At 44.7% G+C, this 27,530-nt stretch overlaps 1 protein-coding gene across 3 annotated transcripts in view; it reads left to right on the top strand.

Moving 5' to 3' along the window:
* The first annotated feature begins 425 nt into the window (after positions 1 to 425).
* PRDM16 (PR/SET domain 16) overlaps positions 426 to 27,530 on the top strand; it is a 228,737-nt gene continuing 201,632 nt past the window's right edge. For all 3 annotated transcript variants that reach the window (XM_042478732.1, XM_042478731.1, XM_042478734.1), the window contains exon 1: positions 426 to 773. In XM_042478732.1, coding sequence (XP_042334666.1) covers positions 447 to 773 — 327 coding nt within the window. In that variant the 5' untranslated portion in view covers positions 426 to 446. The remainder of the gene's footprint in view (positions 774 to 27,530) is intronic.

Genomic DNA, 27,530 nt, shown 5'->3' with positions numbered 1-27,530 from the left:
CAGGGATGCAAAGAATACTTGCAATTCTCGTTCTGAATGAGAACGGATGAAGCAAGCCTTTCTCAGAATAGGTGCGGATTAATGAACTCAGTAGACCCACTTCTGTTTCTGAAATTTGGTTGGCAAACCAGTCGGTGGACCTCAGCCTGGTGACCAGGCATCCTCCTTTCCCAGGACATGTCCTATCCTTCAACCTTCTGTCCAGGAGGAATTCCAAAATGTCCTCCATTTTGAGCATGACTAAGAAGCTTTAATTTACATGTGCGCTCGAGTCTTTAGTTTTTGTTTTGTAATGTTTTTCTTGAATGCCCTCCATTTTGCGGTGCCATCTCTTACTTTGCGGTTAGGACCTCTGGTCACGCTGACCTCAACAGTGCTCCTTATTATTGTTTAATATACTTTTCTGCCTTTCCCTCCCTAAAGGCGACAACGAGATTGTGAATAACATGTACGAAACTGAGGTGGACCTCCTAGCAGCTGAGAGCGCAGAAGAGGAGACTGAGGACAGCATCATGTCCCCCATCCCCGTTGGACCGCCGTCACCTTTCCCCGCTGGCGAGGACTTCAACCCCAAGGAAGGCTCGCCATACGAAGCCCCCGTCTACATCCCCGACGACATTCCAATCCCGCCCGACTTTGAACTGAGAGAGTCCTCCATTCCAGGGGCTGGACTGGGTATTTGGACCAAAAAGAAGATCGAAACAGGGGAAAGATTTGGGCCTTACGTGGCTTTACCGGGGACAACGCTTAAGGAGACCAACTACGGATGGGAGGTAAGCTTGCGGTCATTGCATATGTTTCAGTCATGCTGCAAGAGCGAACATGCTCTGCTGAATGCTAGTCAGAGCCTGGTTTGTAGGATGCTGTCTGGAAAGGACTACTGGAAGTAGCTTTACCATTGCCGTTATCTTTATGTAGAGAGATCTTGTAGCACCTTTGAGATTAATTGGTAGGAAGAAGTTGGCAGCATGAGCTTTCATAGACTTAAGTCTACTTCCTTCTACATCCATCTCAATTGGTGATGAGCAGTGATGGAGTTGGTGGCAATGGCCACAGTTTGATCACTGCTTTAGGTTGCCATTTTGATTTCCTATAATGTTTTAGAGTGATGCTACATCCAGGAATATGCTGGAAATCAAAATGGTAGTCCATAGGAGCCTGGTCAGAGTGCTGGGTTTTAAAATTAGCCTAAGGCAGGCATCAACAGTGAAGCCAGTTGGGGTTTGTAAGATTCAGGACTGATTCCCACTACCTTTTAAACCAGATCACAAATCGGTTTGAACAGGTTCAAATGACCCTGGTTCCCACTTGAACCGAATTGCTGAAGAGATTCAGAGAGGGGGGCCATGTGCTAGACCCATTTAACCCATTTGACACTAATTTTTCCCCGTCTTTTTGGATAAATCGATTCTGTGAACCAGATGCAGATCGGAATTGATGTAAATTTGGCCTTTGGCCAGCTGGAGCGGATCCATTTTGAATCGATTCATTTGTGAATGTGAACCACAAGTGGGTTATTTTACAGGGGGAAAATGCGATTGGCTTTAATGAACAACCGTCGTTCAGATTTGTGAATGTATTGCGCTGCGTCTTCAGCCAGGATCTTATGTCTTGTATGCATCTGTGTGCAAGCCATGGGGAGTTTTCTCCATTTTGCTTTAACTTCAGCAGAGCACCAGGCACTGGGAAATGGACACACTTTCTAGGAATATTTTTCTGTGCTCCTTTTTATAAATTATGTTGGCAATAAGCTGAGCGGCTGGTGTTTTCGCTTCCTGTTCTGGGTGGAATTCAAGGCAAACAGATGACGTGGCCCCTTGACAGGTTGCATTTAATTCCACTAAAACTGTCGGAAAGGTATTGCTGGTTTTATGAAGCTCTCCTCTCAGCAGAGCGGGAAGCCATCCAGAAGCAAAAATGGCCTGGGACCGTGTTAACCGTGTTATAGCACAGGTTTGGTTAAACATGAGCCTGTTTCTCCAAGGTGGTAAATCCATGTATACTGGATTATTAGCAAATATGGGTTGAGTCTCCCTTATCCAGAATTCCAGTATCCAGAATACTCCAAAATATAAGGTTGTGCATATGGGTGGCGGAGATGGTAACACCTTTGCTTTCTGATGGGTCAATGTACAAAACTTTGGCCCGAGACAGATGGACAGGAAGCACGGCCAATTTTGGGGGTTCCAGAGTGTGCAGAAACTGCACGCTCTGGAATCCTAAAATGTGCTGGCAGCGCCATGACTGCCTGGCCCTGCCCACATGGGGTGCGCATCCATTACACAAACGCAGTGCAACAGACGCACCTTTGGGCACCATGCTTGCGTCATTGATGTGCCACAGTGCACCAATGGCACACTGATGACGTCGTCCGAGTGTGCCAAGATGAACCCAGTTTTTCCGGGTTCTTTTTGGTTTGGATGACGCCGCGCAGTTTGGCTGCTGCAGTGTTCCTCCGGAGGAAAACTGTAATTTTATTTATATCATACATTTAACAATAATGATAAAAGAAACAGATTAAAGCAAAATACATGCATAGTCATCTAATGTCCTATTTGCAAAACCTTCATTGTTCCCTTGACAACAAATACCTTATTGCTTAACGGTAACATTTCTTTATCTAACTTTATATTTCTTCCACTTCTGAGTTCTTATTTTATACCCGCTCTCATTAATACACACACACACACATTTCTTTAATCTCAGTTAACAAATACTATGTATAAAATCACCTTCAGACTAAGTTTGTCAGTTGTATATGAAACATAAGTGAATGTCACGTTTGGACTTGGGTTCCATCGCCAAAGTCACTTTCGTAGCTTCATGCTATGGAATCTTGGGATTTGTAGCCTCTGACAGTGGAGGGTAAATAGTGCAAAGAACTACAAATCTCAGGATCCCATAGCATAGATCCATGGCAGAGAAAGAGCTGCCAAACTGCATATTTATTATTATTATTATTATTATTATTATTATTATTATTATTATTATTTATATAGTGCTGAAGATTTCTCCAGTACAGATGCAGCCTGAGATACACCTGGAGTCTGTAGATCTACATGAACAGACATGTTCCTGGTGGCGTTGTGTTGTATTCTGGGTACCATACAGGGATCAATATATTCCAGGTGTCCAGTAAAGCTTACTCTTCTCCTAGACTGAGGATTCTTAAAAGGATCCAAGTGGAAAACCCGTCCTCCCATACTCTGACGTTTCTTTGCATATGTGGCTTGTTCTGTTTTTAGATTTGCATTCCTGCTGGCACTGTAAATCCCGCTCGGCTCCTTTGCCAGGGAGCACTCAGTCTGACTATGCTGGAAGGCTGGAGGATTTCCTCTTTGCATGGCGAAATGTAATGATTTCCAGGGGGACCGGGTTAGTCACTTGTTGGAGCAAATGCAACAAGACCAGTGGCACTTCAAGCATCTCGCTGATTTAGCGTCGAGATGAGTGGCAGTTGAGTCAACCCAGTCAACTTTTGCATATGCAAAATGAGTTATGCTATGCATACATAGCTTTCTGTGGAAGTTATGTCATGGTCCTGGCCTCAGGCTCAGAGTCGGATGAAGCCAGAAAAGTCTGGGATCACTGGAGTATGTCCAAAGGAGGATGGCCAAAATGGTGAAGGGTCTGGAAATCATATCCTATGAAGAACGACTTGGGGAGCTGGGGATGTTTAGCCTGGAGAAGAGAAGGTTAAGAGGTGATATGATAGCCCTATTTAAATACTTGAAGGGATGTCATATTGAGGAGGGAGCAAGCTTGTTTTCTGCTGCTCCAGAGAACATGACCCAAAATAACGGGTGCAAGCTACAGGAAAAGAGAGTCCACCTCAATACTGTATTAGGAAGAACCTCCTGACCGTAAGGGCTGTTCAACAGTGGAAGAGACTCCCTTGGAGAGTGGTGGAGTCTCCTCTTTTGGAGGTTATTAAACAGAGGCTGGATGACCATCTGTCTGGTATGCTTTGATTGAGTGTTCCTGCAGGGCAGAATGGGGTTGGACTGGATGGCCCTTGGCATCTCTTTCAAATGTAGGATTCGATGATTCTATGAAGTCTATCAACACCAAATCTGAGGCTAGTGTACCCCATGAGACCTGAGAGGTCCCTCGTGGATTCTGTCCCTTGAGACCAATTTGCACGAAGGCTTCCATACCTTCTGGTCCAGTATGCCTGGTCAATAGCACAAGGTATGCATTGGCAAGAACAAGAATGATTTTTCAAGTCAGGGCTGGAATGGAGCTGGGTGCTGGGACTGCTAAGTGACCAAAATGGTGGAAGGTATAGAAACCATGCCCTATGAGGAGCATCTTAGGGAGCTGGGTATGTTTAGCCTTGAAAAGAGATGGTTAAGAGGTGATATGATAGCCTTGTTTGAATATTTGAAGGGATGTCATATTGAGGAGAGAGCAAGCTTGCTTTCTGCTGCTCCAGAGACTAAGACTTGGAGCAAAGGATGCAAACTAGAAGGAAAGAGATTCCACTTCAACATTCGGAAGCACTTCTGATGGTAAGAGCTGTTTGACAGTGGTTTTGGAGAGAGGTGGAGTGTCCTTCTTTGGTGGTTTTTAAGCAGAGGCTGGATGGCCATCTCTTTGGAGTGCTTGGATGGTGTCTTCTTGCATGACAGAACTGGGTTGGACTGGATCACCATTGGTATCTCTTCCAGGTCTATGTTACTATGATGTTTATCACACTATGCTTTAAAGAGGTACTATTCCAGTGTGACTCCTCTAGCTGCCTCCTGTTGCATGCTGGGATTGGAAGTTTTAAGGAGGGGTATTTAGAATTCTCAGGCAGAGAAGTTCAGCTCCTTAAAACTGCCAATCCCAGCATGCAACAGGAGGCTGCTAGTGCAGTCACACTGGAATAGTACCTCTTTAAGAGCATAGTGTGATAAACATCTATGATTCTAGTTTCTGTTGGATTGAGATGCTGGCTTTCTTGGAGCTTTCCATGGTACTGCAGTCAATAGCTTCTTTTTCTGCTTTGCCTTTTTGGTACCAACTGTCAAGGGACACCAGCAGATTTGGTGCAGTTGGATATGGAATACCAGATTAGGTGGTGCTTTAACCGTACAAATCAATGCTCCCATTTTTGGACTTTGGGCATTTCTTACCCACTCTGTTACATCAAAGTCTCTCATGTTCCTCCTCATCCCCCTGTGGAGATCTTGTCCTTGTTTGCATGGTCAAAGGACCCATTTCACTTTACCCCATTCCACCTTCCCCTCTAATCTAGACGTTCTCAATCTTTGGTCCTCCAACTGTTTTGGACTTCAGCACCCAGAAGCCTTTGCCAGCATTGCCAACGATGAGGGAATCTGGGAGATGAAGTCAAAGACATCTGGAGGACCAGAGATTGGGAACCACTGCTCTAATCCTACTTGCTCATTGGTTATGGCTTCCAGTCGCGGCTTCGGACCGTGGTACAGATTTGGACCAGTCAGTTTTGCATGTCAGCTTTGGATAAATGGATTATTGAATGGATAAATAAACCAATACCACTCACACACCTCAACCAAAAAAATAAATAAAATAGATGGATGGAAAAAAGGAGCCTTTGCCAACTCTCTCGACTTTGCTTTCCACTGCGTTGAACAAAGATGCCTCAGAGGTTCCTCTTGCCCTGGGATGCTTCGGCCGTGAATGTCACGACTTTCACAATGTTTAGTTAGCACCACCTTCCAAAGTTGCTTGTGGAAACATCTTTCCTTTCCCACCTCTCATATATATATATATATATATATATATTGGGCCATTCCAAGGAGGGTGTGGATATGATGTGGCCTCGGATTTGCACACGTTAAGCATCTTTTTATGAGCTATACGGAAACACCTTGTGGAATGAAGGAAAACATTCCTTCAGGAATGCTCCACGTCAGTTTTCGGGCGCGGGGCTTGGCTGCAAAAGAGAGATGACTTTTAAAAGACCGAACATGCAATCCATTTAGTGCTTGACTCTAAAGCTGTGCCTCCGTCTGGGATTTCACATCATCAGAGATCCAACTTGGGTCCAAAACACACTGCAGAAACAAAGCTGATTTACACTTTGGCTCCTCTCCCATTACTCCTTTCAAAATTATTAGGAACCTTCCTTGTCCGAGAAGAGGTTTCGAAAACATCAACCATAAGGTTTTTTTGTGCGTTTTCCAGGCTATGTGGCCATGTTTCGCAAGCATCTGTGGCTGGCATCTTCTCTAAAGATGCCAGCTATAGATGCGGGTGAAACGTCAGGAATAAACTCTTCTGGAACATGGTCATATAGCCTGAAAGGTTCACAAAAATCTATGGATGCCAGCCATTAAAGCCTTCACATCAGCCATAGGGTTGAATGCCAACCATTTCTTGCTCTCTCCTTCACTGATGTTCGATCAGAGACAGGGGAAGAGGTCACTTTTAGTCCACGTTTGGCAAAAAGGTCTATGTTTGGAAAGGGTTGGAAATTTGGGTATATAAGGAACCGGGATGGGAAGGAGGGGGGCAAAGCGAAAGAGCGAGTGAGGCATGAGTGAAAGAATGACCAGGGAAAAAAAGGCCACTGTAATATTTCTCTGTTTATTTCCATAAGGGGTAATAACTCATCCGTGATCCAGCGGCGGGCATTTCCCTTAAAATAGAACGTCCTGATTCACAAGCAGAAATAGGAAATAAATGTTTTCTTTTCGTCTTCACGAGACATCTATGAATACCAGCCTCTTGAACCAGTATTTTATCATCCCTATTAAAAACAAAATGGAGAGGGAGCACCAAGAATAGCCCGCTTGTGACCACGGGGGCATGAAAAATAGCCTTGTCTCCCTTGTCGAAGAAGCGCGGCGAGAATACAGGGCCCTCTTTTCGCTCTCGGGAATGTGATCCTTCCTACGAATACAATCTTCTATGCTATCTCTGTGTCTTCTTCCTCTTCCCATGTTCTTGCCTTGAGAAACAACAACAAAATTGGGAACATTGTGGTTTTGTTTGTTTGGGGGTGGACTTTTTTGTTTGCTTATTTCTTACAACTTCAGTATGGTCGCCCCTTGGAGATCCATTCTGTACCCCTTCTGAGTTCCAAATTTTGCGCATATCCAAGCTCCATACGCTTGAATGGGGCACATGGCACACACCCCATTAAGGTTAATGGATATTGCCCCTCCATGGATTTTCAAGTCCAAGGACTTGGAGGGGCGTCTGTACTTTCCTTTTACAAACAAAAAGATCAATATTTATGAATAGTAAGATTAGTTTGTTGTGTGTTTTTCGGACTATGCGGACATGTTCTAGAAGAGTTAGCTTCTAGAACCCACAAAAAACTATGGATGCCGGCCATGAAAGCCTTCGACTTCACGAGAGTAAAGATTCTTGTTCTACACCCAGAAACTGGGGGTGCTGGGTGTGTTCAACCATGATCAAATGCATCCACTGAAGTCAGGAATCCAAAACATCTGGAACACCCAAGTTTGGGAACCATTGACCATTGAATCATTTTATTCCATTTGTTGCTGTTGTTGGGTGCCTTCGAGTCATTTCCGACTTACGGCGACCCTATCTTGAGGTTTTCTTGGCAAGATTTGCTCAGAGGATGTTTGCCATTGCCATCCCCCGAGGCTGAGAGCATGTGCCTTGCCCAATGTCACCCACTGGGTTTCATGGCTAAGGAGGGAATCGAACCCTGGTCTCCAGAGTCATAGTCCAATGCTCAAACCACTACACCATACTGGTTCTCCATTTATAACCATAGTTTTCCATGTGACTTGACATAGCCATCTTCCTTACCCCTGCTGACATACTTGGTCATTACGGAACACGAAGTCCAGATGATGCTCCAGGCGATGGAGATGATCAATATTGTCAGTGATGGGAGACGTAGTCCAGCATCTGAAAGGCCACCGTTCTGGACTGTTGCTTTATGCCCATGCTTGCATGAGATTGGATCCAATTGGGGGGGAAATCTGTCCACAAGGCAAAATTCAATCAATGGGGCATGATTTCTAACATGGAACAACTTTGAGAGCCTGCTTGCACACATTCCTCAGTTTGGAACAGCAGGGCAGGAGATTACTACATTTTCCAGCCATTTTACCCATGGGGAACTCAAAATTGCCTTCCAGATTTCTGTCTGGCAACGTTTGGTTCTACCTAACCTAGAGAGTGAGAGCATGGTGTAGTGGTTTGAGCATTAGACTACAACTCTAGAGATCAGGGTTCAATTCCCAGATCAGGCATGAAATTCACTGGGTAACCTTGGGCAAGTCGCATACTCTCAGCCTCAGGGAAAGGCAATGGCAAACCTCCTCTGAAGAAATCCTGCCACAAAACCCTATGATAGTAGGGTCGCCTAATAAGATGACATTGTTGATGACGATGATATATGTACAGCGCGCCCGCGCCGTACGCGGCTTGAGCATACGCGCTCAAGCCGCGGGGTGTGCGCAGGGCGGAAGGGGTGGCACGTCCCATTCAATTGAATGGGCGTGCTCGCCCGTTGCGCCCCATGCACCACTGCGCCACCGCGGCCACCGTGCACGAGCCTCATTGGAAACAATGGGGCTTGAGCATAGGCAGAATTCGCCTTACGCGGAGGGATCCGAAATGGATCCCTGCGTAAGGTGAGGACGCACTGTATATGAGTCTGTACAGACAGGCCAAAATAAAGCTGCTTCGAGTCACTTTGCAGGTATGCTGTTTAAATGACACACGCATCTTAAGAGGCTAGAAGTTGTGCCAAAGCTGTGCTCCAGTCCTTAGGACTGGAGTATGGCTTTGGTGTGGCTTCTGGCCTCTTAGGACGCATGCAACATTTAAACAGCATACTTCCAAAGTGACCCGAAGCAGCTTTATTTTGTCCTGTCTGTACTGGCTCTATACCACCCTTTTAACTGAGACTCATAGAAATGAATTGAATGCACACAACACACACAGACATACAGATTTGAAAGTAAAGGCACCCCACCGCAGAAGAGGATGGATTTATGATGACTGACACGTGAATGTCTGTAAAGTAAAATCTCTTGGGGGTCTCTCATTGCATTCCCTCTGCTTCTTATGTTCTGCCTTGCAACAATCTTGCCGGCAGATTTGGACAGAGGGCAGATCATTCTGCGACGAGAGGCAACTTGCTTTCTTCCTTCCCCTTTGCTTTATCTGATTAGCCGGCAATATGTTTCTTCCCTTTGAGATAATGCCCGGGTAAAGAAAAAAAATCTTTGCTTTAATTGCACATCTTATTGTGTCTTCCTCGTTCAATCGTGTTCGAAAAATACCATGCACCCATACCTCCCTTTTTTCCCATTTAGATCTTACTAAAGTCCATTCTACCTTATCGGCAGAGTAATTTCGCAAGCAGAGCTTAAAATTTCTGCCATTTAGGTCTTGGCCATTGTCTGTCGCAGCTGCAGTCGAGATAAACCCTCACCCAGAACAAAGTTGGCATGACCTTTTACAAGCAGAATCTGCCTTGTTTCCCTCCAGACTAATTTATCAGCCTTCATTTCAAGCCTAGATTCTCAGCAGAGGCCTTAAAGAACATTACAGAGAGCATGAATGAACAGGGGGATTAAGATGCCTGGCGTCTCCCCCTGTTTTTTTCCCCTTCCTTCTTTCCCTTTTGCCTTCTTCTTTCTCCTTTCCATCAGACACCTTCTGGATTTACTTGAGATGTAAGCTGTAAATGACCGTAAGTTGGGAACTGCCTTAAACTTGGGTTGCTGAGCATGGATGCTGACAAAGAAACTAGGCAGGTGTATGGGAGAAAAATGTGAAGGAGCCACCGTCATCCCTCCCATGTCTTCCGGTCCGAAGACACGAAAGCGGAGACGGAGAGGCATTTTTATCCATCAGCTTACCTGTATATGTGTAGTTTGGAAAGGTTTCCAAAGAGAGAGAGAAAACCTAGCCAAAAGTAATCTTTGTTCCAACTGTCAAGAAAAAAAGCTTGTTCATAATTTGGATGATTTGTTATTGCGGCTCCCATTTTTGTCTGTAGGAAAATATACACTTGTCCCTCCATGTTCGCTAGGGTTTGGGACACAAGATCCCCATGAATATGGAAAAATCGCAAATAACAAAAATGCCATGTTTTTATCTGAGAGGACACCTCTCTAGGAATCTCTAGGTCCTCCAGAGCAACTGTGTGGTCAACGTCCAACAGACACTGGCCATAGGACTGCCCTGGAGGAGCTACAAAGGCCCAGTAGAGTGTCCTCTCTAGGAATCTCTAGGTCTTTCAGAGCAGCAAATCGGTCACTAAAAATATTCAAGTCTTGAGTAGAATCAAGTCATGAGTCAAGTCCAAGTCGAGTTGTTGAAGTGACTTGAGTCTGAGTCAAGTAAACTTGCAGACTTGAGTTGATTAAGTCTGAGTCAATTGACTCAGGTCTTCATCGCTGAGAGTCTCCACCAAGAGCACTGTTTGTTGGGAATGTGTAAGTGAATGCCATAAATAATTGTAAGGGCTGCATCTTCACTCCAGAATGGACCCAGCTTGACACCACTTTAACTGAAATGGCTCAATGCTATGAAATGCTGGAATTTGTAGTTCTGAGAGGTGTTTCTCTGCAAAGAGCTCTGACAAACTCCAAATCCCAGGATTCCATAGGATGGAGATGTGACAGTTGAAGTGGACTCAAATTGCCTTGTTTTTGCAGTGTGGCAGCAGCCAAAGTTGTGTTCACGAAGGACCTGTTGAGTGCAGCGGAAAGGTTTGTTTTGTGATTAAGGTGGATCTCATTTGGAGAAATGCGATCAGATGAGATCCACAGCAACAAACTACAAGTCCCAGGATTCCACAGCACTGGATTCATCTGAACGCATTTCTCCAGATGAGGAAAAGGAGATAATAAACTGATGAATCGTAATGTCCTACCTCCTTTCCGAACAAAGAGGGGAGGGAACTTGATCTGGAAATATGATGTGTCTGTATGAAGCAGCTGACAACAATTACTATGATACTATGCACCCGGAGAAAGGAGATTATCTCATGGAGGTAGAAAAGTAGAATTGAAGCAAGATCACCATATTTATTCAACCTGTGTACAGAAAATATCATACCCAGAGTAGGCTTACAATCAGAAGAAAGAGGAGTGAAGATCGGAGGAAGGAATATTGACCACCGATTATATGCAGATGATATGATACTATTACTAGCAGAAACCAACAGAGACCTGGAGCGATTACTGAAGTAGGTCCAAGAGGAAAGTGTCAAGGCTTAATGCTGAACATTAAGAAAACAAAAATCATGGCAATGTAGATTTGCAAGGATCCATCCCAGATAATGAGGAAATTGAAATTATCAAGGAATCCTCGTATCTTGGATCAAATCTTGACTAAAACAGGGACTGCAGTCCAGAAATTAGAAGAAGAATAGGAATGGAAAGGGCTGCTGTGAAGGAACTGGACAAGATCCTAAAGTGTAAAGATATAAATCTGAACACCAAAGTGAAGATCATCCAAGATTTCATAGTCTTATGGATATGAGTTGTGGATAGTAAAGAAAGCCGCCTGGCAGAAAATCAACTCATTTGCAATGTGGCGTTGCAGAAGAGTGCTGAGAATATCATGGATGGGCAAGAAGACAAAGAAATGGATTCCAGAACATAGATATTTGTGGGGTTTTCGGACTCTGTGGCCTTGTTCTAGAAGAGTTTATTCCTGATGTTTCGCCAGCATCTGTGGCTGGCATCTTCAGAGAATGCTGGCATGGAAGAGAGTTGGGTATATATACAATAGATGCCAATGGGTGTCGGAACAAACTGCATTATTTCGAAAATGTAGATGGACCCTGAGAATTCGCTGAAGATGCCAGCCACAGATGCTGGTGAAATGTCAGGAATAAACTCTTCTAGAACATGGCCACATAGCCCGAAGAACCCACAAAAACTATGGATGCCGGCCATGAAAGCCTTCGACTTCACATTGGATTCTGGAACTGGTTAAGCCTGAGCATTCCCTGGAAGCCAGGATGACTAAACTGAGGCTTTGTACTTTGGCCACATCAGGAGAAGGCATGAATCATTGGAGAAGACAATGATGCTAGCAATAATTTGGGGGGATACGGATACATCCGCACTGCAGAAATAATTCAATTGGACACCATTTGAAGTGCCATGGCTCAATGCTGTGGAATCCTGGGACTTGTAGTTTGATGTTGCACCAGAGCTGTCTGACGGAGAAGGCGAAATGTCTCACAAAACTACAGTCCCCAGAATTCCATTGCATTGAGCCAGGGCAGTTAAAGTGGTGTCAAACCGCATTAATTCTGCAACATGGCAGCAACAGCAGCCTTGGAGACATCCTGAATATCTGCTCCATTTACATTAAGGTCAGTCAAAGGATCCGAATCCAACTGTCATGAAACAGAAATTAGAATTGCTTGGGTACAGATACTGAAAGCGGGCTCACTTTAGGGTTTGCTGTGGGCCGTACTTTACATTGCATTTTAAGGAAGAGGACTGAGCATTCTCTGGGTGCGTCTACACTGTCGAAACAATGCAGTTCGACACCACTTGAAATGGCTATGTCTCCACGCTACATTAGCCTGGGACTTGTCATTTTGGATTATTTCTGCATTATTTCTGCAATGTAGATTTGCCCTCGGAGGGCTCTAGCGAGTGCCTCGCCAAATGACGGACTCCAGGATACCATCAGAGGTTGGCATGGCAGTTAAAGTGGAACCATAATGCTATAATGGTGTGATGTGAAAGGGTCCAGAGTGAGGGCAACCTAAAGAAAAAACAAGGTGTCATGGGTAGATATTTCCTTGGTAGATTTGTCAAGTTTGATCTAACTTCTTTCTTTCTTTCTTTCTTTCTTTCTTTCTTTCTTTCAACAACAGACACTACTTCCAAAGTCTGCCCCAAGGAACTTACAGTGTCCCTAGAATCTCTGGCCTCCTTGACATTGTTTTGTGAAAATCCTCTATGCTCATTAAAATCTAAGCACAGCTGCAGTGCACTCAAAAGCTAAGCTCCTTTCCATCCGTTTCCTGGGAAACTGGACTTCAGCCAAAGATAACCTGTCCCATTTAGTGTGAGTATCTGTAGTTTGGCCAAACAACATTTCTCCCCCAATGTCCCTCTCCTCCTCCTCCTCCTCCTCCTCCTCCTCCTCCTCACCCTCTCTTTCTCCTTCTTCTTCCTCCCCATCCTTCAGTTGACTTACCGTATATACTGGACTCTAAGTCGACTTCATGTATAAGTCGAGGGCGAATTTTGCGGCCAAGATTGTGCATTTTGCTCTGACCCGTGGATACGTCAAGGATAAAACTTAGGACATATAGCAAAGGATCTAGAGGATGAAGCAAAGCAAAACAATGTCAAAGAACTTACAAAATCCCAGCAGCTATAACTCTTTGTGCTTACTCTTAAGTCTGGATGGATGAGAGATTAGAGGAAATCCATGCTTCCAGGCATATTATACTCTTGCCTTTCACCAGGAGATGGTTCCTTGTTTTAAATAAGAGTTAAGATACAGTATTTGCATTGCTCCATGGATAAGTCGACTCAGGTTTTTTGGGGTCAATTTTTGGACCTAAATTTCTAGATGTATACATGAGTATATCCAGTAAGCTCTTCTCATCAGTAAAGAGTGTTTATGTCAAGTTGAAAGAGCCTTCCCACGTCAAGTTGGAATATTAGCTCAGCCCTTCCATGTTTGGTTTGCTTGAATGATAAAACAAGCCTCAATTCTTGGCCCATAGGCTACACAAGCAACGAAGGGGATGCCCTATCTTGAAAAATTGAGGAACATATCTGGTTGGATAGCCATGTATCACTGGGTAACATGGCGGATATGAACACCCCCCCCCCAGATTTTGCTGGACTCTTAACTAGAATACGGAACAATGGATGCAAACTACAGGAAAAGAGATTCCAGCTCAACATTAGGAAGAACTTCCTGAGAGTAAGGGCTGTTCAACAGTGGAACAAACTCCCTCGGAGTGTAGTGGAGTCTCCTTCATTGGAGATCTTCAAACAGAGGCGGGATGGCCATCTGTTTGGGATGCTTTGATTGTGAGTTCCTGCATGGCAGAATGGGGTTGGACTAGATAGCCCTTGCGGTCTCTTCCAACTCTACGATTCTATGATTCTGTGATTCTATCAGCTCTAGCCATTGGACATGTCTGCATGGGCCAAATAAAACAGCCTCCCCTGTTCCCTTGGCAAGGAGCTTGGATGATGCATGGCCCAAAATATGATTCTGGTGCAAGTAAACTGGATGATGTCTGGTCCATTCAGTACCAGAACTGAGTTTTCCCACTCTTATCTTGGGTTCCTTTTCTTGGGACGATCAACTCATTTGAGATCCGGTGCTAGAGAAGCGTGCTGAGGATACCTTGGATGGCCAAAAAGACAAACAAATGGGTCCTTGAACAAATCAAACTTGAAATCTTCTTGGAAGCCAAGATCATAGAATCCTAGAGTTGGAAGGGACTGCAAGGGCCATCCAGTCCGACCCCATTCTGCCATGCAAGAAATCTCAATCAAAGCATCCCCAACAGATAGCCATCCAGCCTCTGTTTAAAGACCTCCAAAGAAGCAGACTCCATCACTCTCTAAGGAAGCATAACGTTCCATTGTCCAACAGCTCTTACTGTCAGGATGTTCCTCCTAATGTTGAGCTGGAATCTATTTTCCTGTAGTTTGAATCCATTGCTCTGGGTCCTAGTCTCTGGAGCAGCAGATAGCAAGCTTGCTCTATCCTCAATGTGACACCCCTTCAGATACTTAAACAGGGCTATCAGACGATCAAATTGAGGCTGTCATACTTTGGGCACATCATGAGAAAATAGAGCAAGCACAGAAGGACTGCCAGAGTGATAAAAAGATACAGCCTAGAGGTTTGTGTAACAAGGAAGGAGCTAGCACCGTTTAGCAATACAATATTCACAATTTTGTCCAAGTTGCACACAATGCTCTGTCGTGTGGGAGAAAAAACGTTGTTTGTGTTGGAAGCGAGGAGAAATAAATGTGCAACTTCCCATTCTCATACATAAGAATGAGACAAATATGGATCTGCATCCTTAGGCTCAGGTCATATTTGTATCAGAATTCACAAAGAGCAAATTCCTCAAGCGCATGGACCAAGGATAGCTTTGATGCTGTGGACTTACATTTCTATACAGCTCCCGGATCGTTGTATATTGATATACAGAGAGAAAGCATTTTTTTGCATTTCCAAAATCTTGCCATTCTCTACTTCCAAGTTGTGAACTTAGATCCTCCGAAAAGGTCATGCATACATTAAGAACAAAGCATTTTTCACCTCTTGTTCTCCTTTGTACTCGCTGGTCTGAGCCGGTGCGCTTAAGCTCCGTGCGGAACGTGGCCGATTTGTCATTTCGTATTGGTTGGTTTCGTTGCGTGCGCGTTTCTAAAAATGCATATGCGCTTAATTTGCAATCAGTGAAACTGCAGATGGAGTTCAAAGGATAATGCGCCTTTTAGTTTATTACCTGTATTATCGGTGTTACATTTTTCAGCCCTGTTCCTTTTCTCCCGCGTGATTTGTGTTTTCTGTAGACTGGCGTTTTCCTCCTCTGATGAATTAACTGTCAATTGAAGTTAGCGAGATAAATCAAAACAAATGGATACCATGCTCCATATTGACTTTCTTAGTGCCTGATTTTGAAAAACCACTTTCGGAAAACTACACCATTATTATGTTCGCTTGGGCCTGAGCCAATTTGCACAAAAGGAGAAGGAGCGGAATAGACCCTCCATTATGTTGCTCTTATCCTGTTCCACATTTCCCCCCCTCATTTTGTTTGCGGAGCAATTAGAGGTATTGGGATATATATATATATATATATATATATATATATATATATTAAAGATTATAAAGATGAACATTTAATGCTGATTAAAAGAAAACAATTGAGTTGTGTCCCGGGATATGCAGAAATCAAGGCACAAACTGCCTCGGAGTCAATGGTTCCCATTGATTCCTATTTTGTGGGTCTAGTTAATTTTTGGATTGGTTGCTCTCTGTGGTTGCTCTCTGTGGTTCCAGGTTTCTTCATCTAGCCATGCAAGGCCCCTTGTTGTTGTTGTTGTCATTGTGTACCTTCAAGTAATTTTGGCCTTGGCAACGCTAAGGTGAACCTATCATAGTGTTTTCTTGGCACATTTCTTCAAAGGGGGTTTGCCATTGCCATCCTCTGAGACTGATAGTATATGACTTGCCGAAGGTTACCCAGTGGGTTTCCTTGGCCAAGCCACAATTCGAACCCTGGTCTCCAGGGTCATCGTCCAATGCTCCAACCGCTACACCATACTGGCTCTTTCTGTTTGCAAGGACTCAAGTTGGAGATGTCAGGAATCCATTGGAGGATGGAGAAGCATGGCTCACATAGTAAGAAGCACTAGGGGTTTGGAGACCTAGGATTGCTCCCATGGAAGGCCAGTGTTGGTGCAAAGGCCCCAAATAGGTCCTGAAGACTAAGGGTGCATCTACACCAGTGATTCCCAAACGTTGGTCCTCCAGGTATTTTGGACTTCAACTCCTAGAAGTCTCAGCCAGCCAACAGTCAGAGATTCTGGGGGCTGAAGTCCAAAACTTCTGGAAGGCCAAAGTTTGGGAACCACTGACCTACACTGTAGAAATAATGTGTGCAGTTTGGCATACTTTAAATGCTGTCATTCCATCCTATGGAATCCCAGGGTCTGTATTTTCACAACGCCTTCTCTACCCGAATGTGCCGATACCCCAGACAATCATAGATCCCAAGATTCTGCAGGATGGACCTATGGCAGTTAAAGTGGTAACAAACTGCATTATTTCTGCAGTGCAGATACACCCTGAGAGAGTTCCTCCTGTCAAACTAACTGTCAGGATTTAAAGAGATCATGCATTGTAATGTTTCTGATTGAAATAGTTTGGATAGCCCCGTGGTTCTTCAAAGAGCCTGGACTCAAGCCAAAACCCACAAATCTCATAGGGGCTGTACAGATTGCCCCTATGGGGCTACATGCAGCCGCCCCTTTGGATCGGGGCTGCGGAAACATCATGGCACAGCACTGATCCAGCTTCTGGAGAGCACAAAAACGAGACACAAAACCCAGCTCCTTTTTGCACCCTCCAAGGTGCGCCACAGCTGGGCATTATGGCACCCCTTTGGAGCTGCTTCATGTGGATGCAGCACTGCAGGGGCATCATGATGGTGCATGCTATGTGGAACAATGCGCACCAAGATGGCACCCTGGGATGGAGTTAGGGCATCTAGCGTGTGGACACTGAGTCCTAACTCTACCCACAGGCCGGCATAAAGTGCTGGTCTGTATAGGGCCATAGTTATTAACTATGGCTTTGCCATGGAAACCCACTGGGTGACTTTGGACAAGTCACATGCTCTCAGCCTCAGAGGGTGACCATGGCAAGAAACTTGCTGAGAAAAGCCCATGATTGGTTCGCCTTCGGGTTGCCATAAGTCAGAGATGACTTGAAGGCACACTGCAACAACAACAACAACAACAACAACAACAACAACGTTACCAAAAGCCTTGACAATCCCGCCGCTTAATTTTTCAGAGCCAAGCAAGCAGCATGACAACTGTTTGTGTGCAGACAGATTTCTGATCTGTTTTTGACTTCTCAGCAGATCCTTTTGATTGTACAATTTCACCCCGAATTGAGTGTGAGTTGAAATTTTGCAAAGGAAGAGCTAAACTGTACATTGCTGCTAAATCCGGTGTTATTCCTTAATACAAAGTAGACCCATTGAAATGTGTTAGTCTCGGGTTAGATAACGTGTGCAATTAATTTCAGCAGCTAGCCGGACTGAAATTGTATTTAGCGGGAGGAATGTTATTAGGAACAGTTTCATTGAAATGGCGTCCGGTGGATGCTGAATTATTTTGGACAGTTGGGCCACTCAAGCAAAGAAGTGTTTGCATGAGAAGGAAACGGATTTAGTCTTAATCCCTTTGGAGCACTTTTTAATTTTGGGAAATATGTTTAAAAATAACCAAAGGCTCTCTTGCACCTTCTTCGTTTTATATGCTCAGTTAGATTACGGAAATTGTCTACACATTGGTCAAAAGATAGAAAACCCCTTAAAATTGTTAATTTGCTTCTAAAGGCAATGGTGGGAACCAAGCAAACCATTAGATGTTGATGGACTGCAACTTCCAGCAGCCTTGGCCGGCATAGCCAATGGTGAGGAATGCTGGGAGGCGCAGCCAAGCAATGTCCGGACATCTAACGCTGCATCCGCACTGCAGAAATAATCCAGTTTGGCAACATTATAATGGCCATGGCTCAATGCAAGGGGATCCTGGGAATGATAGTTTTATGAGAGATTTCGCCTTCCCAGGCAGAGACTTCAACAAGCAAAGTTCCCAGACTTTCATAGCATTGAGCCACAACAGTTAAAGTGGCATGAAACTGGATTATTTCTGCAGTGCAGATGCAAGCATATGTGTTTTTCGCCTCCATCTTAACTGAAACAAAACACAGAGTATTCTTATGCCTATCATGAAAGAGATTTTAATTTATGCCTTCCTTCCTTCCCTTCCTTCCTTCCTTCCTTCCTTCCTTCTTCCATTCCTCCCTTCCTTTATTTATTTTCTCACACTCTTTAGGCATTTCATCCAGAATTTATTATGGTAACTTTGATTTTTAAGAACATGTCGATTACTCAGTATTTGAGGGATGAGGGTTGTGCTAGCCATGTTTGTAGCGAAAACCCAAACCAGTCTGAAAGAGTTATCCATCTTTGGGGGGAAATATGTAAAAATGCATATATTAAGATAAATGTATGTGTTACAAAGGAGGTACATGAGGACAACGATGACCAAAATATGAGCTAATACCCATAAAAGAAGAAAAATGCAGCCTCGCTACTAAACTTTTCAGCATGTTTCCCATTGTGAGCATCAAGTTTAGCCACTGTGGGTCTTCCTTTTTTAAACTGTGATCCACTTTGAGTCTCAATTTTGGAGGAAAATCAGGTTATAAATAAATAAATATGACAAATGACGATGATGATGATAATGATAATGATGACGATGACGATGATAAGATGATGGTGGTGACATACTGCAAAATGTATCCAAATATTTTCCATGACGGGCATCAAATTTAGCCATTTTGCATCTTTCTTTTCAGAGTGCAAGCTGCTTTTCGTCTCCATTTGGTGCGGAAAGTGGGACGCATGCAAACAAACAAACGTTAAAATGTACTACTAAACGCATCACACTGTTTCCCATGATGAGTATCCAGTTTAGGCACTGCGCATCTTTGCATGCATCACATGGGGTGGAGGGAAGGAGAAACGATCGGGTAAAGGCGTGGGTTTATTAGTATTTTTAAGGGAAGTATGCGCTGGAATGGTCCAAGGCGAAAGAGGCAAAGCCGTCTCAGCAGTAGGTTAATTGGAGCACGGACTATGGAGGCCGATAGGAACCCGCAGCTCCCAGGGACAATGCGCTCAAGAAGCGGGCGCTGGGGGCAAGGCCCAGCTGGGATTGTTAGTGAATTAACTGAAGTCAGAGACCCCTGAATGGAGCCCAGGAGTAAAAGGGGAAATGAAGGTTAGGGTATAATTCAGCCTAAATTAGGTGGGCCATTCACAAGGCATAAAGGGAACGCCGAGCTTCCTTTTTCGGGGGGAAATGGGCAGGGAAGCTTACTTTGTTTGACTCCAGAGCGAGGGCTTGGTTTAAAGGATGTACTTACCTACAGCCAGGGGCACCAAAAGTCCATTATGCCAGGAGGGATTTCAAAGGAGAGTCGAGAGCAGTCTTCCTTGTGGCACGGATGGTTTTAAGACACAGAAGGAAATCCGGGATGCAACAAACATCGGCACCCTCTTCTCCTAGCCATCCAGTGTGAAGTTATTTGGCAAGAAGTTTATCATTCTTAGGTTTTTTGTGGGTTTTTCGGGCTATGTGGCCATGTTCTAGAAGAGTTTATCCCTGAGGTTTCGCCAGCGTCAGTGGCTGGCATCTTCAGAGAATGCATTGTCGGCGTACGCCGCTGGTGAAACGTCAGGATTAAAGTCTCCTAGAACATGGCCACATAGCTCGAAAAACCCACAAAAACTATGTTTTGCATCTGTGGATCTCTGGAGATGCCAGCCACAGATGCTGGTGAAACATCAGGAATAAACTCTTCTAGAACATGGTCACATAGTCTGAAAAACCCATGAAAAACTTAGGCCCTTTTTGTTTGTTGTTGTGTGCCTTCAAGTCATTTCTCACTTATGGTGACTCTAAACTGAACCTATCATTGGGTTTTCTTGGCAACTTTCATTAGAGGGGTGTGCCATTGCCTTCCCTTGAGGATGAGAGCATGTGACTTGTCCAAGATCGCCAAATGGATTTTCATGGCTGAGCCAGGAATCGAACCTTGGTCTCTTGGTAGTCCAACACTCAAACCACTACACCATGTTGAGGTATGCCTATGATTTGATCTAATAGTATTATTAATTAATCAATTTATTTGATTTATATGCCTCCTTTCTCCTGTAGTGGGACCCCGTTCTGCTTTCTTTGTGTGGGTATTGTACGCATGTGTGTGGCGATACCTGTTCTGTTCCCATGGATGGGAACATGGATGCTACCAGAAGAGCGTCTCCTCCCTCCACTCTCTTTCCTCCATTGCGCACATCTCTGTTGGTAGAGAGATGGATTAGTTTCTCCCCCTCTTTCTTTCCATCTCTCTCCATATACTCTAAGTCTTTCTTCATTTCAAAGGCTTATGTCACAGCCGCTCATTGGAAATGAGGCTCAGAAAAGCACGGAGTTGTTCGATGACATTGTTGGAGAAATCACTCAAAACAGGCTTCCCGATGGCACCGTCTGTAAACGTGGGGGGGGTTTGCACGCCGTTCAAACTCGCAAATGTGACGGGGGTAAGGAACGGGAAAGTCAAAACAGCAGGGGAAGGGTGGAGAGGGAAAAGACAGCTCTTTTGATGAGATTAAAATGCCAACAGTTCGAGGTGGTGAGCAAGTATAGGTTTCTGGAGGCCTCTGGGGATCGGAAGAGTGCTCAGGAATGTAAAAGCAAAGATAGAAATGCTGGGGATCCCGGCAAGTTTGACTATGGCTGTCGGGGATGCTTTGATTTGGATTTCCTGCATGGCAGGGGGTTGGACTGGATGGCCCTTGTGGTCTCTTATTCTATGATTCTATGACTCTATGATTCTACGGCTGCATCCACACTGCAGGAATAATGCAATTTGGCACCACTGTAACCATCATGGCTCCATGCTGTGAACTAACATTTGTTGTAGCATCAGAGCTCTCTGATGACAAAAGGCGAAATGTCCCAGAGAACTAAAATTCCCAGAATTCCATAGCATTGAGCCACGGCGTTTGAAGTGGCGTCAACTGGGATTATTTCTGCCTAAATAAAAGGAATAAATCATTAATGACTTTAGTTTGGACTAAAAGTTACTAGAGCAGCGTTGTTGAGGATGGAGTCTCTTGGAGATGTCTCCTTCATGGATCATCAGAGGTCAAAGTCAACTTGAGGACAACGAACAACAATAAAAGTATGCATATATTCCAAACCCCCAAAACACTTTGGTCCCAAGCATTTGGATAAGGGAGACTCAGCTTGTTTTAAAATGAATATCTATAAGCAACAGTGGCTTAATATATACAGTTGGCCCATGAAATTCACGGGAGATCCATTCCAGACCCCCCCCTCGCAAGTTCCAAAACCTGCGCATATTCAAGCCCCATAGACTTCAGTGGAGTGCGTGCATGCAGGGCATGCGCCACAGGCACGAACCCCATTGGCGTTAATGGCAGTTGCCCCTTCGTGGATTTTCAAGTCCACACATGTCAAGTCCATGAACTTGGAGGGGCGACTGCACTTTGCATTTCAAAGGTTTCCAGGATTGCTCCCTACACCATCTCCAACTAAAAAGGAACTTGGTGATCAGAGCTTGAATAGATTTCTGCAAATTAAAGCAAATAAATTCTAGGCTGGATAGGGAATGATCCTCCCTTCCTATTTGGTTCATTTGCACAAAGTAAAGATGACCTGGACTTTACAGTAGTCATTTCTTCCTAGTCAAATCAACAGAGCATCTTAGTTCTTGAGATGTCTTCAGAAGGTGTTGCCTTTGACTTCCCCTGAGGCTGAGAGAGTGTAACTTGCCCATGGTCACCCAATGCGTTTCCATGGCAGACCTGGAACTCAAGCCCTAGTCTCCCAGTGCCCTAGTCCATTAGTATCCTCAATCCTCATTAGATCTGGTGGAAAAGAGTGACTTAACCCAGCAATTCAGTGATGAGGAATCTTTCTCCTATGTGTTATATTGGTCAAAGCCAGAGCTTAGACAATCTAATTTTGGGTACTATAGCTCCCCTCGGTCAGGCAACCCAAAGCAACCTTTCCGTTTCCATGCGTCATATCAGGATATGTAGGCCATGTTTTGTGAACACATGCATTTTCATTACGGTTCTCTTATGCTCAATGAAAATTGCCAACCTGCAGTCCTTCTTAAATAGGGAGTGGATGAGCGTCACCACTTCTTTTTGGCTTGGACCCATTTTAGCACAAGCTTTCTTGTTGCTGTTATTTGTCATGAAGTCAGCTTCAATATACGGTGATCCTATGAATCAGAGATCTCCAAGAGCCTTGGTCATCCACCTCCATTCTTGCAAACTCAGGGCTGTGGCTTTTGTCATTGAATCAACCCACCTCTAGTGCTGTTTCCCTCTTTTCCTACTGCTTTCCACTTTACCAAGCGCTATCCTCTTTCCCACTGAGAAATGGTGTTTCATGGCATGGCCAAAGCACGACAGTGTACTCCTTTTTGTTTCTAGGGTGCATCTACACTGGAGAAACAATGCAGGTTGACACCACTTTATCTGCCATAGCTCCATCTTACAGAATGCTTGGGTTTGTAGTTTGGTGAGGCAGAAGCACTCTTTGGCAGAGAGGGCAAAAGACCTTGTAGAACTACAAATCCAAGAATTCCAGCTACAGCCAAACTGCATACTAGTTTGATTTCCCCATTGTCTGGATTGCATTTATGTAGATCCTCCATGGTCATTATTTTTGTTTTCTTTATATTCTTGGAGATGTCTTGGAGATGTCTCCTACACTGAAGGTTCACCTTTAGTGACAATTCAGCTTTGCTGAACCCATTCATTGATCCTTTTATCAGCCCACCATATCTGTTGAACTTTCCTCCAGCAACAAATCTCAAAGGAGTTGATTCTCTTCCTGTCGGCTTTCTTTACTGTCCCACTTTCAGACCCACACTTAGAAATACGTCACGGATGTCTACAGTGAATGCAGTTCTTCACGTGGAGTGAAGCGCCATGTTTAAACCTTCTCCTGAACCAGTTTCCTCTCTTCCTTAATTGACTCGAGAGATATTTGTGCCTCGTGAGAAAGGCCTAGTTCTGGGGGAGAGTGCATACTTTGCATGCTGAAGGCCCACTTTCCATCTCTTTGGCATCTCCAGGTAGGCTTGGAAGAGATCCCCGCCGAGCCATTGACAGGGCAGACAATGCCAAGTGAGATGGACCGATTCAGCAGCAAGGCAGCTTCCTACGTTGTCCTGCCTCTCGGAAAGGTACACAATGCGAGTGCCCCGTGGTAATTTTTGACGAAGGAAGTTGGATTACATAGGCACAGATAATAATTATGCAAACGAGAAACCTTTTATCCTCCATTTTGCCCAAGGGCTGAGCCTTGGTAGGCGCGGGCAACTCTGGCCTCCGTTGCGTTGCACAAACAACATACTCATCCACTGATCCTTTCTTCGCTAAAAGCTTCCCCGCAGTGGACCAAATGCAGGGAACATTGTACGGAAAAGAGAAGCGAGGGGGGCAGAGGGGAAGATATACAATGGGTTTTTGGTCCCCAAAAACCAAACCTAGCTCAGATCAATGAAGGAGGAAAGTCTGTTAGGGGATCTTTTTTTGTTGTTTTTAAATCCCCATTTCCCTTTTTTAAGGACTGTCAGGTCTGGAGTGACAGTGGAAGGGGGGAAAAAAGCTCGTCATGATGTTGGCTAATTTGTGCACCATTCACTTTCTCCTCAAAACCCATCAGGAGGACTGAAGGGCTGCTCTGCAGTTGACCTTATTCAATAGCAGAGTGATATACTGGGAAACCAGCCAGTTTCCACAATGCCCAAAAGAGCAAATTGGACGGGATCTTTGTTCTAATCTTGCGCGCACACACCCACTCCTTCCCTTCTTTCTATGCCAGCCCTGCTGTAGTTAAGCTCCTGCGTTTGTTCCCTCTGCGGAGCCGGGGGCTTCCATCTTCCCTGGGGTGCCATTGCTGGAGGCCTGGCGTCGGAGGCGGAAAGTGGTTTTGGCGAGCGGGAATGGAGAGGAGCCGAAGCCTGGTGGGCAATAAGAAAGAATCGCTATCAAGGTTGATCCACGGAAATGCAAAGCAACCAGAGGATGGAGCAATTTGCAAAAGGAGACACTTGTTCCTGGCATGAGAAGTAAACAGTGGTCCCTCCATGTTTGCTGGGTTTAGGGGCGAAGGACTCCCGTAAATGTGGAATCGAAAAGATGTTTTTTTGTGGGTTTTTCAGGCTATGTGGCCATGTTCTGGAAGAGTTTATTCCTGACGTTTCGCCAGCTTCTGTGGCTGGCATCTTCAGAGAATAATCTCTTGAAGTTGTCCAGGTGTTTGTTGATTTCAATGGCTTCCCTGTGCATTCTGACCTGAGGCCTTGCCATCAACAACAGAACAATACACAGATTCACATGGAAATCACTCCTCCCTACCCAGGGTCACACAGTATACATATACCTAACTCTCTTCCATGCCAGCATTCTCTGAAGATGCCAGCCGCGGATGCCAGCGAAACATCAAGAATAAACTCCTCTAGAACATGGCCACAGAGCCTGAAAAACCCACAAAATCTATGTTCTAAAATCCATTTGTTTGTCTTCTTGGCCATCTAGAAATGTTCTTTGGTCCTCCTTTGGTACCCCACTCTCTTCCATGCCAGCATTCTCTGAAGATGCCAGCCACAGATGCTGGCGAAACGTCAGGAATAAACTCTTCTTGTACATGTTCACATAGCCCGAAAGAACCACAAAAACTATGGATGCCGACCATGAAAGCCTTCAACTTCACAAATAAAAAAGACATTATTCTTTTCACCTAAGAGAACACCTCTCTTGGAATCTCTAGGTCCTCCAATGCAACTCTATGGCCAACATCTGCCATAGGAGTTTCTAGGTTCTAGGTGCACTGGCAGAGATGCACTGGAGGACCTAAAGCAGTGGTTCCCAACCTGTGGGTCGGGACCCCTTTGGGGGTCGAATGACCCTTTCATGAGGGTCGCCTAAGACCATTGGAAAACACCTTTTTAATTACAGTTATGAAGTAGCAATGAAAATAATTTCATGGGTTTGGGTCACCACAACATGAGGAACTGTATTAAAAGGTCGCAGCATTAGGAAGGTTGGGAACCACTGACCTAGAGCGTCCTAAACAAAACATATTAATGAAAACCCGCAGATAATCACATCCGCAAAATTCAAATCTGCAAATGTGGAGGGCCAACTGTAAAGCTGGATGGTGAGCAACCAAACCTGAAGCAACCCCTTATCTCCCATCTATTTCTAGCAGGCTCCTTGCAGGACAACTTGCATTGGAGGACCTAGAGAAAAGCTGTGCGCAGCCTTGCAGCACCTTTGAGACAAACTGAAAGGAAGAAGTTGGTGGCATGAGCTTTCATCGACTTGAGCCTACTTCCTCAGATGCATTTGGGGAAGGTATTGGGCTCAGGTCCACGAAAGCTCATGCTACCAGATTAGTCTAAAATGCTTCAAGATCCCTTTGCAGGGATTTTCTGGACTAACACGGCTACATCTTTGAATTCTAACAACGGGGTGAAAAAGCTGTTTTGTGCCCAAGTACAGAGTCTTTGTAAGTCTTTTTTTTAGATCTCAGAGCAAATCTAGATCTTAGATTGAGCTGGGATTTAGAGGCCAGCAGCCAGATGCTTCCACTTCAGGGATGGGGATCAAATGGCTGTCCAGATGTTGCTGAGTTGCAGATCCCAGCATTCTTCACCATTAGCTATCCGAGCCAGAACTAGTGGGAATTGCAATCCAAGATGATGATGATGATGATGATTATTATTATTATTTCCCACCCTTTTCCCAAAGCTGGGACTCAGGGCGGCTTACAAGAATAAAACAGTACAATTAAAAACATGGAAAAGTGTTCTATTAAAACAGAATTATTACAAAATTAAAACAGATTGCATACAAAAGAATATATATATATATATATGTGTGTGTGTGTGTGTGTGTGTGTGTGTGTGTGTATAGTCAAGAAGATACAAGTGTTTAAAAGTTGCCCCTCTGTTTTCATCGACTTTAGATTATTGATGGAGGGACGACCTCCATTAACGTTAATGGTGCATGCACCGGTGACACGTGCACATGGTGACATGTGCACACAGGAGCACACCGCCATTCAAAGCTATGGGGCTTGAATATACGCGAATTTCCAAATTCATGGGAGGTTCCGGATCAGATCCCCCGCAAATTCGGAGGGAGGACTGTAGAATAAAAGAACACAGCACCCAGCATTGTATACAACTGTATAGAGGACTACCCACTTTCCAGGGAGAGCCAGTGTCAGATTGTGACTCTGGAGACAAGGGTTCAAGTCCTTGCTTAGCCATGAAACTCACTTTGGGCAAGTCACACTCTCTCAGCCTCAGGGGAAGGCAATGGCAAACCTCCCCTCAACAAGGCAACTCCATGATAGTTTCACCTTAGAGTTACCGTAAGTCGGAAACAACTTGAAGGCACACGACAACAAAACGAACCAATGCAATCTGGACCCATGCCCTTGTTTATCAGGCAAGGGCAAAAGACATCCAGGTCACCAACCCAGGCACCTTAAAACATCTACCAACTGCGGTGGCTGATGCACCCTAGGGCTGCGCATTCATTTTGGAAGCAAACGAAGCAAATGCTTATTTCATTTGAGATGGAGAAAGCAAGGGCAATGCCAGCCAGTTGATTTTTGAACCGAAATCCATTTGCCTCTCATTTGTTTCTCATTAATTTCCACTAGGCTCTCGATAGAACGGCCTGTATTGATCCGAGCGAGTTTCTCAGGAGTGGGACGGGTGCAAAGAGAAAGTCTGCACAGGAATGCCTTTTGTAAAGGGATTTGGAACTCTTTTCCCTATTGGTTTTCCTTGCGCAGGAGGTATGGCATAGTGGTTTGATTGTTAGATGGTATAAATATGTACACTTGTCCCTCCATATCCACTTAGGGTTTGGGGCACAAGATCACTGTGAATATGGGGAAACCGCAAATAACAAAAGCGCCATGTTTTTACCTGAGAGGACACCTCTCTAGGAATCTCTAAGTCCTTCAGTGCAACTCTGTGGTCAACGTCCGACAGACACTGACCATAGAGCTGCAATGGAGGGGCTACAAAGGCCTAGTAGAGTGTCCTCTCTAGGAATCTCTAGGTCCTTCAATGCAACTCTGTGGTCAACGTCCGACAGACACTGACCATAGAGCTGCAATGGAGGGGCTACAAAGGCCTAGTAGAGTGTCCTCTCTAGGAATCTCTAGGTC

This window comes from Sceloporus undulatus, chromosome 7, assembly GCF_019175285.1.
Source record: "Sceloporus undulatus isolate JIND9_A2432 ecotype Alabama chromosome 7, SceUnd_v1.1, whole genome shotgun sequence".
Classification (NCBI taxonomy): domain Eukaryota; kingdom Metazoa; phylum Chordata; class Lepidosauria; order Squamata; family Phrynosomatidae; genus Sceloporus; species Sceloporus undulatus.
This window is presented reverse-complemented; position numbering and strand designations above follow the sequence as displayed.